Genomic DNA, 14,606 nt, shown 5'->3' on the forward strand with positions numbered 1-14,606 from the left:
CTAATTTACTTACAGAATCTCGTGGTATCGTTTCAATCAGGCGAAAATTTGATCGTATCGATCAAAATATTTTGAAATATTCAGAAACATTCCGTGTTTTGAATGTTTTGGGATCTCAATGTCTTGTTCGCACAAACATTTCGATACATAATAGAAGTTTGAACAACGCTTATATATATAACAACAAGCCGGTTGAGGTTCCTAATAATCTTTAATTAATCATCAAATAAGATACAATATTCTTTGAATGTTTCAGGGTTAAAGTTTCATTTTTTATTTCGACTGAAACCAAAAAGTTACATCGAATTATTCCAAGAATAAAGTTGACAACGAGCCTGTTGGGGTTCGTTGTGCTTTTTTTATTAATCATCAAAGAAAATATACTAGAAATAGCAGCAACTGACAACATTACAACCAAATCATATCGCTAACCTGAGCAAATTTACTAGCCTTTTTACACCTTGATCATGATCAGAAGAATCAAATCATAAAAGAAACAATGGACTCGGTTAAAACTTGATTGAATGTAAGTGAAATGGAGCTGATTCAATTTATCGAATCATCACCATTTGTTTTCGTGCAGTATGTAAATACAAAGCTTACAAAAGGGAGGACTTGTTGTTTCTCCAACTGAAGGATCTCCTGCATGTGCTTTGGGGTGTGAAACTGAGGCCGAACATTTCCTTGGGAGCTTTCCCTGGCTCAAGGAGTCCGACCAGCTTTGCGACAAAAGATGCACTCTCCATAACGTGGTCTATGTCTTTTGTGTCGGTCCACAAGCGGTGTGCCAGCTGTAACCTCCTTTTCTTTGTGTCCAACCCAATACCCCATTTTTGATATAGGTTCTTTCTCTCTTCTTCTGAGAACCTCTTTTGCATTTGCTTGCTCAACATCTCCCTCTCGCGGGTAAGAGCTTTTTTGCTGTGCATTTCCAAATAAAATGTTAGGACTCATATATTGATCAAGTAATATGAGATATACATAAAACAAGCATCAAAAGGTATCCTAAATCTATGCTGTTATGATGAGAGAAGGGTGAACATAGTTGACCAAAAATCAATATTACGTTTTTGTTTTTTAAATTTAAAAAGTACCAGTGGATAGATCTATTTAAAAAGTATTTTATCTTTTAAAATTCTCTTGACAAGTAACAAAATGTGTAAGAGGCCGAGCCCACGGTTTTGAGGTCTTTCCCCTAGCAGTACATTCATAGCATGTGCTCCTTCCCTAGTTTCCAATAGTGAGAATTCCAGAATTATTCCATCATTTGCCTGTACGACCGAAAGGCCTTCTTTAAGTTGAAGTAAACCTAGGTTTGGTATATTTGTAATTTTCACAGATGGAAGAAAATAGAGAAAGATTCACTCAATGTTTTGGGAACAACCTAATTATTGAACAAGAAATTTATCGAATTTGTAATTTTCTCACCGTTAGCCAATCACTCTTTATATTTCAATACATGCAGTGTCATGCCATTGGTTCATCAGCTAAGCACCAATAAAAAAAATAGATATGGCAGAAGAAAGTAAGACGGTCACCTTGAAGCCGGAGTGAGATCCCGACCGCCTTCAAATGTGTCCTTAAGAAAGGAAAGTCTCCTGAGCTCTACCTCCATATAAATGGAGTCCTTGGGATCGCCTTTGAAGAGAAGGAAGAAGTAAGTTCTGTGGATCAACGAGACATCACAAATGTGCCAAAGTTCAATTATCTCCCTTCGACGCCTCTCGAATTCCAAGGGCCAACTTGAAGGAGATTCCAAAGGATCCTGAATTGGGTCCAAGCCTACATCTTTTACAGACTTTCTCGATTCATCAGCTTTTGATTCTGTCCCCTGAACCCACATAGCATAGATAAAAGGAAGTAAGATTAACAAAACATTATCTTTGTGTGGGAAATATTCACACAATGTAGCTCAAATAATCTTCTTTATTTATCCCAAGAAAATAACCATTTTCAAGATTAGCAATCACTACAAAATAGTGATAAGTTCAATTGACTAGAAATCCTAGCATAAGCTGCAACTAACCATCCTATGTTATCTTGAGGTGAACAAGAACTTGCTTAAAGATTCAACTTTGAGTAACTCGGGGCCATGTGCAAATCATAAATTAGGCTTTTTTTGGTTGTTGCTCAATATCTGCATACACAAGTTTGCTCATGAATCATTTCCCTTTTCTTTGATAGTTTTAAGTGTGAAGGCAGGATTTTGATCCCAGGTCTGTGTTGTTTGGTCAGCTAACAGTCCCCCTCATCAAGTGAAGTCCTAAGAGTAGTTTTTGCAGTATTTAAGTCAGGAAATGATCCAATCTCCCTTCTAAATTGATAGAAAATAAATCCAGAATATAATACTAGTTTAGTAGACATAGTTAAGAAGTTTTCACTATGAACCACATGTACAAAGGCTATTGATTCTACTAAAATGGAGGAAAGACAGATGTGGAGAGGGATGAAACTTCATATTGCAATAACACTACAAAAGCACATATTCAAGGGCAAGATTTCCACATGGCTTTAATGGACTTAAAGAAAGTGTACGACGAAGTATCTTGATGGCTAATTTGATGGGTATTGGGAAACAAAAGGTCCTAATTAGATATATTGGCACATTTAAGAGAATATATGAGAGAATTTATTATTATAGTGAAAACAAATGGTAAAGTGACGAATGAGTTTATGGTTACAATAGGTTTATTGCAGAGATTTTCTTTGAGTCCATATCTATAGATGGGCAAATGTGCATATAAAGTGCAGGTGCCTTGGTGTATGCTATTAATAGATGATGTAATGTTAGTTGATGAGACTAGAGGAGTTAATGCAAAACTAAAGATTTATGGTTGTCTCGGAGTTCAAGGAAATTATAATACATAGGATTAAAACATAGTGGAATGGAGGAATAGGATTCGTTTGGCTGACCCCAACCCCAAATCTTTGAGATAAGGCTTTGTTGTGATTGCAAGAAAGAGTATATAAGAGTGCAACTTTAGTAATAACACATAACGAGCAAGGGCCAATAAAATTGATGGCCAGGAAATACCCCAAAGTAACCATTCTTGTTACTTTAGTTCTGTCATCCATAATGCTAGAGAGATTGATGATGAAATTGTCCCTAGAACTAGAGGAAGACCGTTAAAGTGGAGGTTTACTTTTGAAGTGCAATGTAACCGTTGAATTCCAATCAAATTAAAAGAAAAAATTTATAAGATGACAGTAGGACCTATTATGCTTTAGGGAGCTGAATGTTGGCAAATACAGAAACATGTTCATAGATCAAATGTAGTAGAAGAGATGAGATGCTGAGACGGAGGGGTGTAAGATTGAGAAAGAAGTTGGGAGTCGATGCATTCATGTAAACATAGGTGTAACCTCATAGCTGATAAACTATGGATAAATTGACTGAGATGATTTGGTCATATGCAACAAAAACCAATAGCAAAACTATTTAAAAGGAACTTGCAAGTTCAAGGTTCTAAAATAGCAAGTGAATAAAGAAAAAGAGGACGTCAATTGAGGACATGATCACACTCGAATTAACAGAATACATGGCTTTAGACAGAATTGAATGGAGGAACAAGATTCATTACACCTGACCCCAAATTTTTGGGAAATGGCCTTGATTATGATAATGAGTATACACAAGTACATAGACTACATAGACGATAAACATATGTTTATGTGTGTAGCCATGTGTTATCTAGTATCTTTACAACATGCTCTTTTTGTACATATACATTACACATTTCTTTAGATATTATCATCAAGGTTTAAACTCTAGTGCAATGTTTCGGTCAAGACAAAAACTATAACAGTGCCGACTGAAACACCTGAGACATTCACAAAACATTCAATGTTTCCAGGTCAATGTTTTGTTTTGGTTTCAGTTCACATATTGTTAACATATTCTCCCTAAACCATGAGTTTACAAGGATTTATGAAACTTAAAATTTCAATAGCATCATAAGAAATAACAACATAAAAGAAGGGGAAAATAAAAATGCTCCATACAAATATAGATAATATGTGCAAAAATCAAGACAACTGCTTGCAAAAAAAATTCTAGAAGAAGGTGGTCACAAATATAAAATAACACATTCTCACCTGGTCTTCGACAAGTTGTTTCTCACACTGAAGTTTAGCCATCTCCTTCATTCCTGTAACAAAAGAACGGATGCTAGTAATATCCTCTTGAGATGGGGTCTTTATGCTATGTACTTTTAGCTCATCTATGGGCGAACTCCTCTCCGAAGTAAGAGAATCCTCTCTTGATAAGTTTGGACTGTTTGCCTTGTAATTTAAACCAGAAAATCTCCTTTCAAAACCTTCAGGTCTTCCAGGGAAGTCTCTCTCAAATCCACATTGTGGTGTCTTCTCATTCTGTTCTACCTTCGTAAACCTGGGAGAAGATGAGCTAGTCATTAGAGTGGCTCTACAACTTCTGCTCCTAGTCAAGCTTCTTGAGTTAGATAAGTCTGCTGCCGGGAGCCAAGGAGATAGTTCATCAGGTGATGGATTGATGAGACTGTTAATTGTTTTTTGCACATCGTGGAGTTTCTTCTCCAATGCATCATACGTAAAATCTGTATGTACATGGCTCAACTCTTCATCTCCAGCCTTCTTTTGAGAGGACGCCAAATCCTGATCTGTTTCATCTCCATTTCCAGACACTGTCAGAGGTAAGATCCTTTTCCTCTCTTCAGGTGACAATGCATTGGATTTGACATTTTTAGATTCTTCCAATTCAATGCATCGAACTTCCTTGCAGAGTTCCTCAAAATCTTCTCCATTCCCTAGTTTAATCTCCTCCCAACCCTGATATGGATGAGGTCCAACAAACTTAGGGCTACTGACTGAGAGTCGTACCGAGGCATTGTTAGACAGAAATTGATCTTCTGGGTTTTCTGGAAGCTGATCACAGATTTTTTGTGTAAGGCTTTGATGATGATCTTCCGAGCTTTCTTCATGCGGTAGGAAGTGAATCAAGTGATCATCAGAGTTAGACTCTCTGCTTCCATCAGAGTACAGAGACATGTTGAATCTTGGATTATCAGCCAGACTTGATGACTCTGACTCTGACTCTGGTATTAAATATTCATCTTCCCATTCCTTGGGTGCATGGGATTTAGGATCATGCTCAACCTGAAAGATCGGGGAAAGAGAATGAGAATCACGTTAGAACACATTCAAAGAAGTAAAAATGATCTCTTATTTAAATTGACAACAGTTTATACCCATAATCCCGGGGCTTGATCATCTCCAGCCAATTGTACCAAATCCTCAAGACGAGATTGGGCAATATCTCGTTGCTGGGTCAGCTCCTTTATCTCTTTCTCCATCTGCATGATAAAAGGAGAAGTAATCCATATTAAGCCAGAAAGAAACTTTATTGATTGCTGAATAATACATGATTAATTATGTGGCATGTCCTAGTAAACATGCATGAAGTTATCTTTCAAGGGAAGTTCGAGCAGCAGTTCAACTCATGATCTGTTTCAGGCCTACTGAGTCGCAAGTCACAAAGGGCTCAGCTAGGCCTAAAGAAGGCCTCACTAGGTTGTTTGCATTTCATATGCAGGTGTCTTTATTTAAGGATACCTCTACTTTTGCGCATGGAACCATGTCAAATAGAGTTTACAAATCTAATCCCAACCTTTTGAATCTGAAGGTCTTTCTCTCTCAATAATGCGATAGAGTCACATGTGTCAGAATCTGGTCCTGGACTTCTCAACTCACTCTCCAGTCTAGCCAATTCTCTTTGCAAATGCTTTAACAAGGCCTTATCAGACATGACTACATTGACATGTGCACTAGTAGCCACTTCTTTTGCACAACTCGCAAATGAAAGAGTATTTCTTGATTGCTCCACATGGCTTCGTGCAGGGTTAATTGTGCAAATGATGGCAGTTCTTGCATTTCCTCCCAAGGAAGATTGCAGTATGCGTGTAAGCTTGGAATCTCTGTACGGAACATGTCCATTCCTTCCCTTGCTGCATTCAATAATAGCATAAGTGAAAAAATAAATAAATAAAGTAATTCAACCAGAGAACCAATTTTCTATGAAAAGAAAGTAAGAAATAAACAAGAATAGGGAGAGGAACTCAAATTTCCTAAACAAATTACATTGTCTACAGAGTAACTTTCTGAAGTATGGCACGATTTCATTCAATATTTAAGTTTATACGGGGGATTCTATGAGGTAACCACCTATCCATACCATAGTCACCAAGTCAGGATACGGGTTTAAAATGGCAAAGGAAAACTTCGGAAAAACCAGGGGAAGAAAGGGAAAAGAAACAAGAACAAAATGGGAAAAAAACGATAAAAAAAAATGTAATACATATAACAGTTCCCAAAGTGAAAAATATGCAAAGAACAAAAAGCAAACAAACCTTAGCTTACGAATAACAGTTCCCAAAGTGAGCAAACTGCGATTTATGTGGCAACCTTCTTTCAACCTAGTACCAGCTGACAAGGCCAGAGATGCACGCTCACTCCCAGCCAGATCTACGAAATCCTGAACACAAAAGCACCCCAACTAAGTCACAAACTAAGAGACCTTCCTTCTTCTTCTTTTTTTCATTTAGTTTGTGAACAAGAATATAAAGAATTGATCAGTAAACTCTAATGACTTTTTCCATACCACACTAGCTGCAAGAGTGCTAGAACTGTCCTTTCCCAAATACTCACGAGCAGAACTTTCAATTGTCTGCATGAATCATAGGCTAAACAGTAAGATTAAAAGATTTTCCAAGTACTGCATTTAAATAATATTTCATAAACATCTTCTATAGTAAAATAGGGGCAAACCAGTCTGAGGATTTGATGAGATCTAGAGCTAGTTTCATTCAAGGAGGTCTCCCCTATCTGTCTTAGAGCTGCAATAATGCAATACACGCATATAAGGATATGCAATCATCATGAAGAAGCAGACTACCCTAGAATAACACACTTACTTTCACACACAGAAAGGAGCTCTAGTAGATGGCTCCGGTCCCTCAGAGTTTCCTCTGTAAGTCTATCTACAATAGTCCCTCTCTGTAGAAATATGAACCATTAGCAGTTTATCATGAGTAAGTATGTCCATTGGATGAAACATCTAGTATAATATTTACCTCTGGATCATCTAAAAGCCTAAGTGGAGTACCATCTGAGCTTAGGAGATCTCTGACTGCTTCGTTGTAGATTTCCATTGCAGAGAACTTCAAAATGAATTCTCTTTCCTCATGCTACAAGAGGAACAAACCATATTTTGTTAACAAATAGAGCCCAGTGACTAAGGCCCTGCTTGGGATGGACCACCTAAATTCTTAATTGCACCACTAAAAAATACCGCAAATCATTAACAAAATTATTCGACTCCAACCTATGCAATCAAAATTACTAAAACTCCTTATCAAACAAATTAATCAAATTACAAAAATACCCCTAATTAGTGTTATTACAAAAATATCCCAATTCATATGCATGTTATTGTAACAAGTATTGAAAGTATTTTTTTTTTTTACTTTGACTAGTTTCTTTGATGATAGGTATTTTTGTAATTCTTATATTATAGGGATATTTTTGTAAATTTATATGTATGTTAATGTAGCAAGTACTGAGGAAATTTTTGTAATCTGAAAAATCTTTGATGTGGTTGAATAACTTAAAATTCTTTTCACGTTTTTTTAGCAAGAAATCATTACAAAATTTTTGCATTGCAACTATCAACGAAACACAAGAAATGATTTCGCAAGAGATTTCCTTGTGGTTACCAAGCAATTGTAAATTTTTCATCACAAAACATTTGCATTGAGAAACATATTGCTGTACAAATGATTTGTAGTGTACCAAGCAGGGCTGAAGATGCAAATTCAAATATATATGAAAAAAAAAAGGTGAGTGAAAATTAGTGTTTTATTACCTTCTGGATGTAGTCATATATGTCAGCAACCGCACATTCGGTAATTCCACCCATAGTATATGTCTTTCCACTGCTTGTTTGCCCGTACGCAAAAATGCTTGCTGAATGAATAATAATTCTGTTAGTGAAATAATTTTTCACTCGCCAATGGAGTACCATGTGAGGCCAGTGAATGGGGGGAAGGGACAGGAAGATTATACTCACAGTTAATACCACTGATGACCGAAAGTGCAACTTCCTTGGCTGCTTCCTCATACACTTGCTTTGTGGGGCAGTCGCTCCGAAATACTCTATCTATCCTCAAAACAGAGGCCAAAAAGAAGAAGAAAGAAAGATGGGAAAAATATCAGAAGAATTCCCTTATACCCAATAAAATGGAAACAATATATGAACCCAAATGAAAAGACTTTTCTAAAATTGCCTCCAAATCTAAAACCCACCATAACATTGATAGATACTCCATTAAAAAAAATATATATATTGATACAGAGAGACCTCAAATTTAATTAATCGCCTTAAAACTAAAAAGATAAGAGAAATGAAAACCTAAAAAGAAGTGGGATCTATCGAAGAAGAACTTTGATCACAAGAAAATAAAAAAACCTCCCAAATATAAGTTTCAATTCAAATAGAGGCTCTCACTAACAGCAATAGCAACTTGTTTCTGCTTCTCTACATCACAAAACCCAATAGATCAAATCAAGACCATAATGGTCTCTACCTCACATTAGCAGATTGAGTCCCAAAAGATCAATACCCAGACACCAAAAATGATAATAAGAACACGAAGATGAATGATAAGTGTTTCCTCACCAAATGTGTAGGCAGTTGGATACATGGATCGTTCAGGAAGGCCGCTTCTATGTATGATGGTGTTGTCATTGATGCATTCCCAATCTGATACATCATTCCTCGCAATTTCCTTCGCATTCAAAGGCCTCAACCTCACAGAGACCACAATTCTCTCCTCAGAAGCAATTGATTCCTGTGTCTTCTCTAACTGCATCATCAGCTTTTCTCCCCCAACCGCCCACATTTATCAACCCTTTTCTCTGTTCTTGTTAAATCCAAATGAACAAAAGTAACAAAATGAAACATAAAGTTAAAGATATCTCTCAGGATGGGGGAAAAAAAAGAAGAAACCCATTCACATATACACATGTACTCACAGCTTTTCCTTTCTATCAAGAAATGAGAGGCAGTTCAGCCCCAAATTTACATTCCTGAGTTATCTGCAACTACTAACTAATCATGAGTTGGTGATAATTAAGCACTTTTGTTTACAATTCTGTTTCAATCTACCGAAAAAAACCAATTTCACCTTTGTTTTTCTTCTATTCTGACACGAGGTAGCGATAATCGCGGAAGATTCTCTGCTCTGAGATGTAGTAATTGTACTTAAATGTATTTTAATCGCTGGTGAAGTTTGGAGTTTTGTGAAATGGTCCTAAAATTCCAGACTGTCTTGGTCTTCTTCTTCTCCCTCCTTTGTTTTTTGTTTTTTTATTTGTTTTCTTCTCTTCTTCAACTCCTTTTTGTCTGGTTCTGAAAATTTCACCTGTTTGGGTGAAATATTCTTGGAAAAGAAATTCCAAATGCCGTCAGTAAGAATTGCCCAAACCTAACGAACTCGTCTACAAATGTAGATTCAAGCAGAAATCTGGAGATCCAGAGAGATTTCTGACTGAATTCACCTGTTTTGGGCTGTTACGCTGTCTCGTCGCTCTTCAATTTCGAATTTCACCTCTCTGTTACATCAAAATGCGAATTTTTAGTTATAATCTTTGCAACATTAATGAGAAACTTAATTTCTACAAAAATTGAAGTTTCAAATAAATAAATAGAAAACAAAATTTCTGGGCTTTAAAGTTAGAAAATAGAAAAAAAAAATTACAAAAATCACGGTTTCCAACGGGAGATTCCATCCAATTTGAAAGAATTTACATGAAGTTCATCTCATGCTTTCAATAATCTGTTCCATGCTTAGAGAATATCTTAGAATCTTAAATTTTTCGGGAAAAAAAATCCTCCAAAATCGAGCTTTTTTTTTTACCTTCTTCAACACAAAATCCGCCCGAACTTCAGATTTCGCAACTTCAACAACAATGTTCTTGAAGACTCGACGTAAATAATATCTAAAAACTCCAATTTCACCCAAAAAATCAGCTTCAACCTTCAGATCTCACAAATTCGAAAGCGACGTCCTTCAAAACTCAAGATCTTATCAAAATCTTACGTTAATTTCATCAAGAAGGTAAATTTTATCGAATTCTCAACATTTTTTTTTTTTACTTCATTCCGCTCTGATCTCGCTAGAAAACATCAAAAGTTGATGATATCGAACCGAATTAACATGAAAAAAGGTAACAGAGATGTATATTTACGGATCAAAAATCGAATTAATCGGAATTACAGGTAAGAGAAAAAATATTGGTGAAATCTCAGCCATTATTTCAATAATGTTTGAAAGAAAAAAGAGGGAAAAAGAGAAGGGAGAGTACATAACAGCTCAAACCGTCCCTCTCTCTCTCTCTCGCGCTCTCGCTTTCGCTTTCGCTTTCGTTCTGTTTGTTAGAGAATTTCGTTAATTAGTGTTTGTTTTTCTCAGTTTTTATTTAACGGTCCGTGAAATTTGCAAATCGATATTATTAGAAAGAAAAACAACTGAAAATTCCATCAAACGAACGGTTGAGATGGGAAAAGATTATACTAAAATTGCTACCAAACATGTATTTTTACGCAAATCTCAGCCTTCGCTTAACAAGAGCGTCAAACGACGTTGATGTTATAAAAATCCATATTAATATTAGCCTTTCGAATACAAACTACCTTCGTTGGGTTCAGAAAGGAAAATGCTCATATGACACAAAGAAATTACTGTGATTCTCACAAATCTGACGTGGGATATGCACATAATCATAGATGTTTTCCTTGTGATACGAGTAAAAATCATCTATGGTTACGTATACATGTTCACGTCAGAATTGTGAGAATCACAGTAAATAGTTTGTGTCACCCAGGACAGGTCGTTATGAAAAGTCCATATTTACGTCACTACCCCACCAACGGGGCAAGATTGTAAATAGAATGGAGGGAAAATTACTAAAAAAGTGTTAAATATTTTAATATTTTTAAAAAAATATCTATTTTTTTTTTTAAATTATCAAAAATGAATTAAATCATCGAACAGTCAAGCATTTTAATAATTCACGGGATTATTAAATGTTTTAAATGGAGGCTAAATTGATGGGGGTGTTAAAATAAGTTATTAAAACACTGGACAATCCAATGTTTTAAGCATTCAGAGGGTATTTTTGATAAAGCAATGTATTTTAACACGTTAAAATAATGGATGGTTTAATAAGTTATTAAAGAGTAATTTGTTTTTAGTAATTTTTGAAAAAATAGATTAATTTTTGTAAAATATTTAAATATTAAATCATTTTTTAATAATTTTTTCTAGAATATTTAACTACTATTTTGACACTTTTTTTTTTCTTTTCTTTTGAAATTATTGTAGCACAACTTTGACTATCCAATTCAAACTGAAAATCAAACCACATTGGTTTGGATCAGTTTAGAACAAGTTTCGTTTCAATCTGGGTTTGAAAAATGCAAAATCGACCAATTTGGTTTGATTTGATAATTTGTTTAGTCTGAACCAAATTGAGAACATATCTCACTATAAAATAAATAATTATACATTAAATTTAAGGGATCGTTGAAGGGACAAATATTTTAACAACGTATTTCTTCTTATAAGGATTAGAAGTTTCAAAATGGACTGATTTTTTGTGAGGATGATTTCTATAATGAGGAGATCATCTTCACAAAAATCAATTCATTCCAAGACTTCTAACCCCAATTTACAAGAAGAATCATGGATCGTTGATCATTTGTAAACCACTTTTGATAGGGTTAGAAATTTCAAAATGGGCTGATTTTTTGTAAGGAAGGTCTCTCATCATGGAGATAACCCTCACAAAAAAATATAAATAAATAAACCATTCCCAAACCCTCAAGTTGGTTTGATTTGGCTCTAAATTCAATTCGATCTAATTTTGGTTCTGATTTAGTGGAAAAGACCTAGGTTGGTTAGATTTCCCTTTGACCTAAAATCTATCGAGCCAAGTTGCACCCCTTAAGTGGGAGTGAGTTTAAACTCATAATTCATAAAGAGGGATTCATGTTGAAGAATGAGAAGAAGATTGGTGGTGATTACACATCAACTACAATCACTCTTTCAAAATTTCAATTAAAACTTTTTATTTAAATATTACTTCATTAAATGATTAAGATTGGCTAATATATGCTTCTATAAAGTTGAATATTACAAAATAAATAAATAACATGTTCATATATTTAAAGCTCTCATTGGAATTGAATATGGATAATATTTTTTGAAGAAAAAAATATTATTTTTTATTTTAAGCTTAATATATTTTAGTTGACTCATCCAAGGCAATTCATAAGTTATCGACTTGATTCAACTCAATAGACATTTGAGTTGAGTTGAGCTTTAAAACAATGGTTGGGACCTTGGAATAGATTAGTGAAAAGACTTGAAAAAATAAAAAAATAAAAAAAAGACATGAAGGCATTCATGAAGTTTATGAGGGATTCCAATAGGTAATAAACGAAAAGAAAGTCGATTGAGATGATTTTCTCAAATGAATGATAAATGATAAAACCTTAATTAAAAGGATTGTAAAAAATTAAGGTTCTAATAAATTAAAAGAAGAGGAACAATGATGATGACTGAGGTAATGAGAGCAAGTCAACACATTTGAATGAACAAAAGATGAATCTATAACCGATTGATATGCAAACCAATATTCATTTAAAGTTGTGATGTGGGTATTGCATGTGCCCCGTGACTAGTCCTTGGACAAGATAATGGTCTATAGACCAGGCAAAGGTTAGATACAAGCCTAGTTTGTTGTCTACAGTGAGTGATACCCGATTATATAAAAAAATAATAAAAATAAATAAATATCATTTAAAGTTTACAAGTCGTTTTTGGATGTAATTGAAGGCAAAGTGGGGAGATTTTGTGAGACTCTGTCCATAAACGGGTGGATTATTTGTGGCATTCTGTCATTGTTGTGGGTCATTCGTTTTGATTACATTAATATAAATTATATCATGAAATAGCAATAGAGCTTCCCAGATATTTGTAGAATTCGTGGTCTAAAGGACCACAAATTTTTAGGTTAAAACTTTGATGATAATAAAAATAAATCACGAGTTAAACATCTATCTTAGGATTCATTTGTCTTCCAAAAATTTCTTTGATGATCTTAAAGTTATTTTGGATAGTTAAATATGAAAAGATTAATAGATAATAAGAAAAACTCCTTGGTTCGAATGGTCAATATCACATGATACGATAGCTTTTGGCCTAGAAGGTCTTCTAGGACTACAAAGTGAAGGTCTTAGAATCATGACTTTATGTGTGATTCCAATTCGATATACAATAACAACAACAAACTCTTATCCCAATATGTGGGTCCGTCATTGTTGTAGGTCATTCGTTTTCATTACATAGATATAGATTGTATCGTGAAATAGCAATAGAGCTGCCCCAATATTTGTAGAAATCATGGTCTAAAGCACCACAACTTTTTAGGTAAAAACTTTGATTATAATAAAAATAAATCATGAGTTAAACATTTATCTTAGGATTCATTTGTCTTCCAAAATTTTCTTTGATGATCTTAAAGTTATTTCGAATAGTTAAATATGAAAAGATTAATTGATAATAAGAAAAACTCCTTGGTTCGAATGGTCAATATCACACGATTAAGATAGCTTTTGGCCTAAAAGGTTTTCTAGGACTACAAAGTGAAGGTCTTAGAATCATGACTTTGTGTGTGATTCCAATTCGATCTATAATAACAACAACAAACCCTTATCCCAATGATGTGGATCCGTCATTGTTGTAGGTCATTCGTTTTCATTACATTGATATAGATTGTATCATGAAATAGCAATAGAGCTTCCCAGATATTTGTAGAATTCGTGGTCTAAAGGACCACAAATTTTTAGGTGAAAACTTTGATGATAATAAAAATAAATTACGAGTTAAACATCTATCTTAGGATTCATTTGTCTTCCAAAATTTTCTTTGATGATCTTAAAGTTATTTCGGATAGTTAAATATGAAAAGATTAATCAATAATAAGAAAAACTCCTTGGTTCGAATGATCAATATCACACGATTAAGATAGCTTTTGGCCTAGATGGTCTTCTAGGACTACAAAGTGAGAGGTCTTAGAATCGTGACTATGTGTGTGATTCCAATTCGATATACAATAACAACAACAAACCCTTATCCCAATGATGTGGGTCAGTTAAACGGTTCGTCCATTCCTCTCAATCTAAAGGCAGGCCTTCTATTAGTGAGAGTGAGTCTATGTATATCTACTTCCATTATCTTCATTCATCCATTTTTTATTTTTTTTAATAATCCTCAAAGTATATTAAGATCTTCAATTTGAATATTTCTTTTAATTGAGACTGTTGAACTGAACAACTCAATGGTAGTTTGGATAAGTTAAAATTTGATAACTGCTATTGGCAAGCCAACTTACTTGTTACACCTCAATTAAAAAAATAAACAAATAAAATAAACAAATGATTGAGAATAAGTAAAAGTTGGAGTGCCAATAGAAGCTCTCTCTCTCTTTTTTCTTCTTTTCTTTTCACT

General features: G+C 34.4%; 1 protein-coding gene across 8 annotated transcripts; it reads right to left on the reverse strand.

The window, feature by feature from the left end:
* Nucleotides 1-390: 390 nt before the first annotated feature.
* LOC147405065 (kinesin-like protein KIN-7F) lies at nt 391-10,465 on the reverse strand. 8 transcript variants are annotated; one of them, XM_086441173.1, is made up of 17 exons: nt 9,951-10,465; nt 9,592-9,645; nt 9,219-9,473; nt 9,067-9,129; nt 8,711-8,949; nt 8,102-8,191; nt 7,898-7,998; nt 7,107-7,220; nt 6,948-7,029; nt 6,802-6,869; nt 6,635-6,700; nt 6,384-6,508; nt 5,645-5,981; nt 5,226-5,330; nt 4,096-5,133; nt 1,539-1,831; nt 391-921 (listed from the first exon to the last, which is right to left on the reverse strand). In XM_086441173.1, the coding sequence occupies exons 5-17, from the start codon at nt 8,931-8,933 to the stop codon at nt 600-602; spliced, it is 2,964 nt and encodes a 987-aa protein (XP_086297299.1). In that variant the 5' UTR covers nt 8,934-8,949; nt 9,067-9,129; nt 9,219-9,473; nt 9,592-9,645; nt 9,951-10,465; the 3' UTR covers nt 391-599. The 8 variants fall into 8 exon arrangements, with proteins under 8 accessions (XP_086297299.1, XP_086297298.1, XP_086297302.1 ...); XM_086441172.1 differs by having other exon boundaries at nt 9,792-10,465; XM_086441176.1 differs by having other exon boundaries at nt 10,404-10,420.
* Between the last annotated feature and the right edge of the window lie 4,141 nt (nt 10,466-14,606).

The sequence above is a fragment of the Akebia trifoliata genome, chromosome 4 (assembly GCF_017979445.1).
Source record: "Akebia trifoliata isolate Shusen 1 chromosome 4, ASM1797944v1, whole genome shotgun sequence".
In the NCBI taxonomy this organism is placed as follows: Eukaryota; Viridiplantae; Streptophyta; class Magnoliopsida; order Ranunculales; family Lardizabalaceae; genus Akebia; species Akebia trifoliata.

Bases quoted from the DNA above. Each gene is read 5' to 3' on its own strand.
- LOC147405065 (XM_086441173.1), bottom strand. From the start codon at position 8,933: ATGTGGGCGGTTGGGGGAGAAAAGCTGATGATGCAGTTAGAGAAGACA. The intron at 6,509-6,634 runs GTATGGAAAAAG...TTTTGTGTTCAG, and splicing joins GCACTCTTGCAGCTAGTGTG to GATTTCGTAGATCTGGCTGG. The intron at 5,331-5,644 runs GTTGGGATTAGA...TTTATCATGCAG, and splicing joins AAGACCTTCAGATTCAAAAG to ATGGAGAAAGAGATAAAGGA.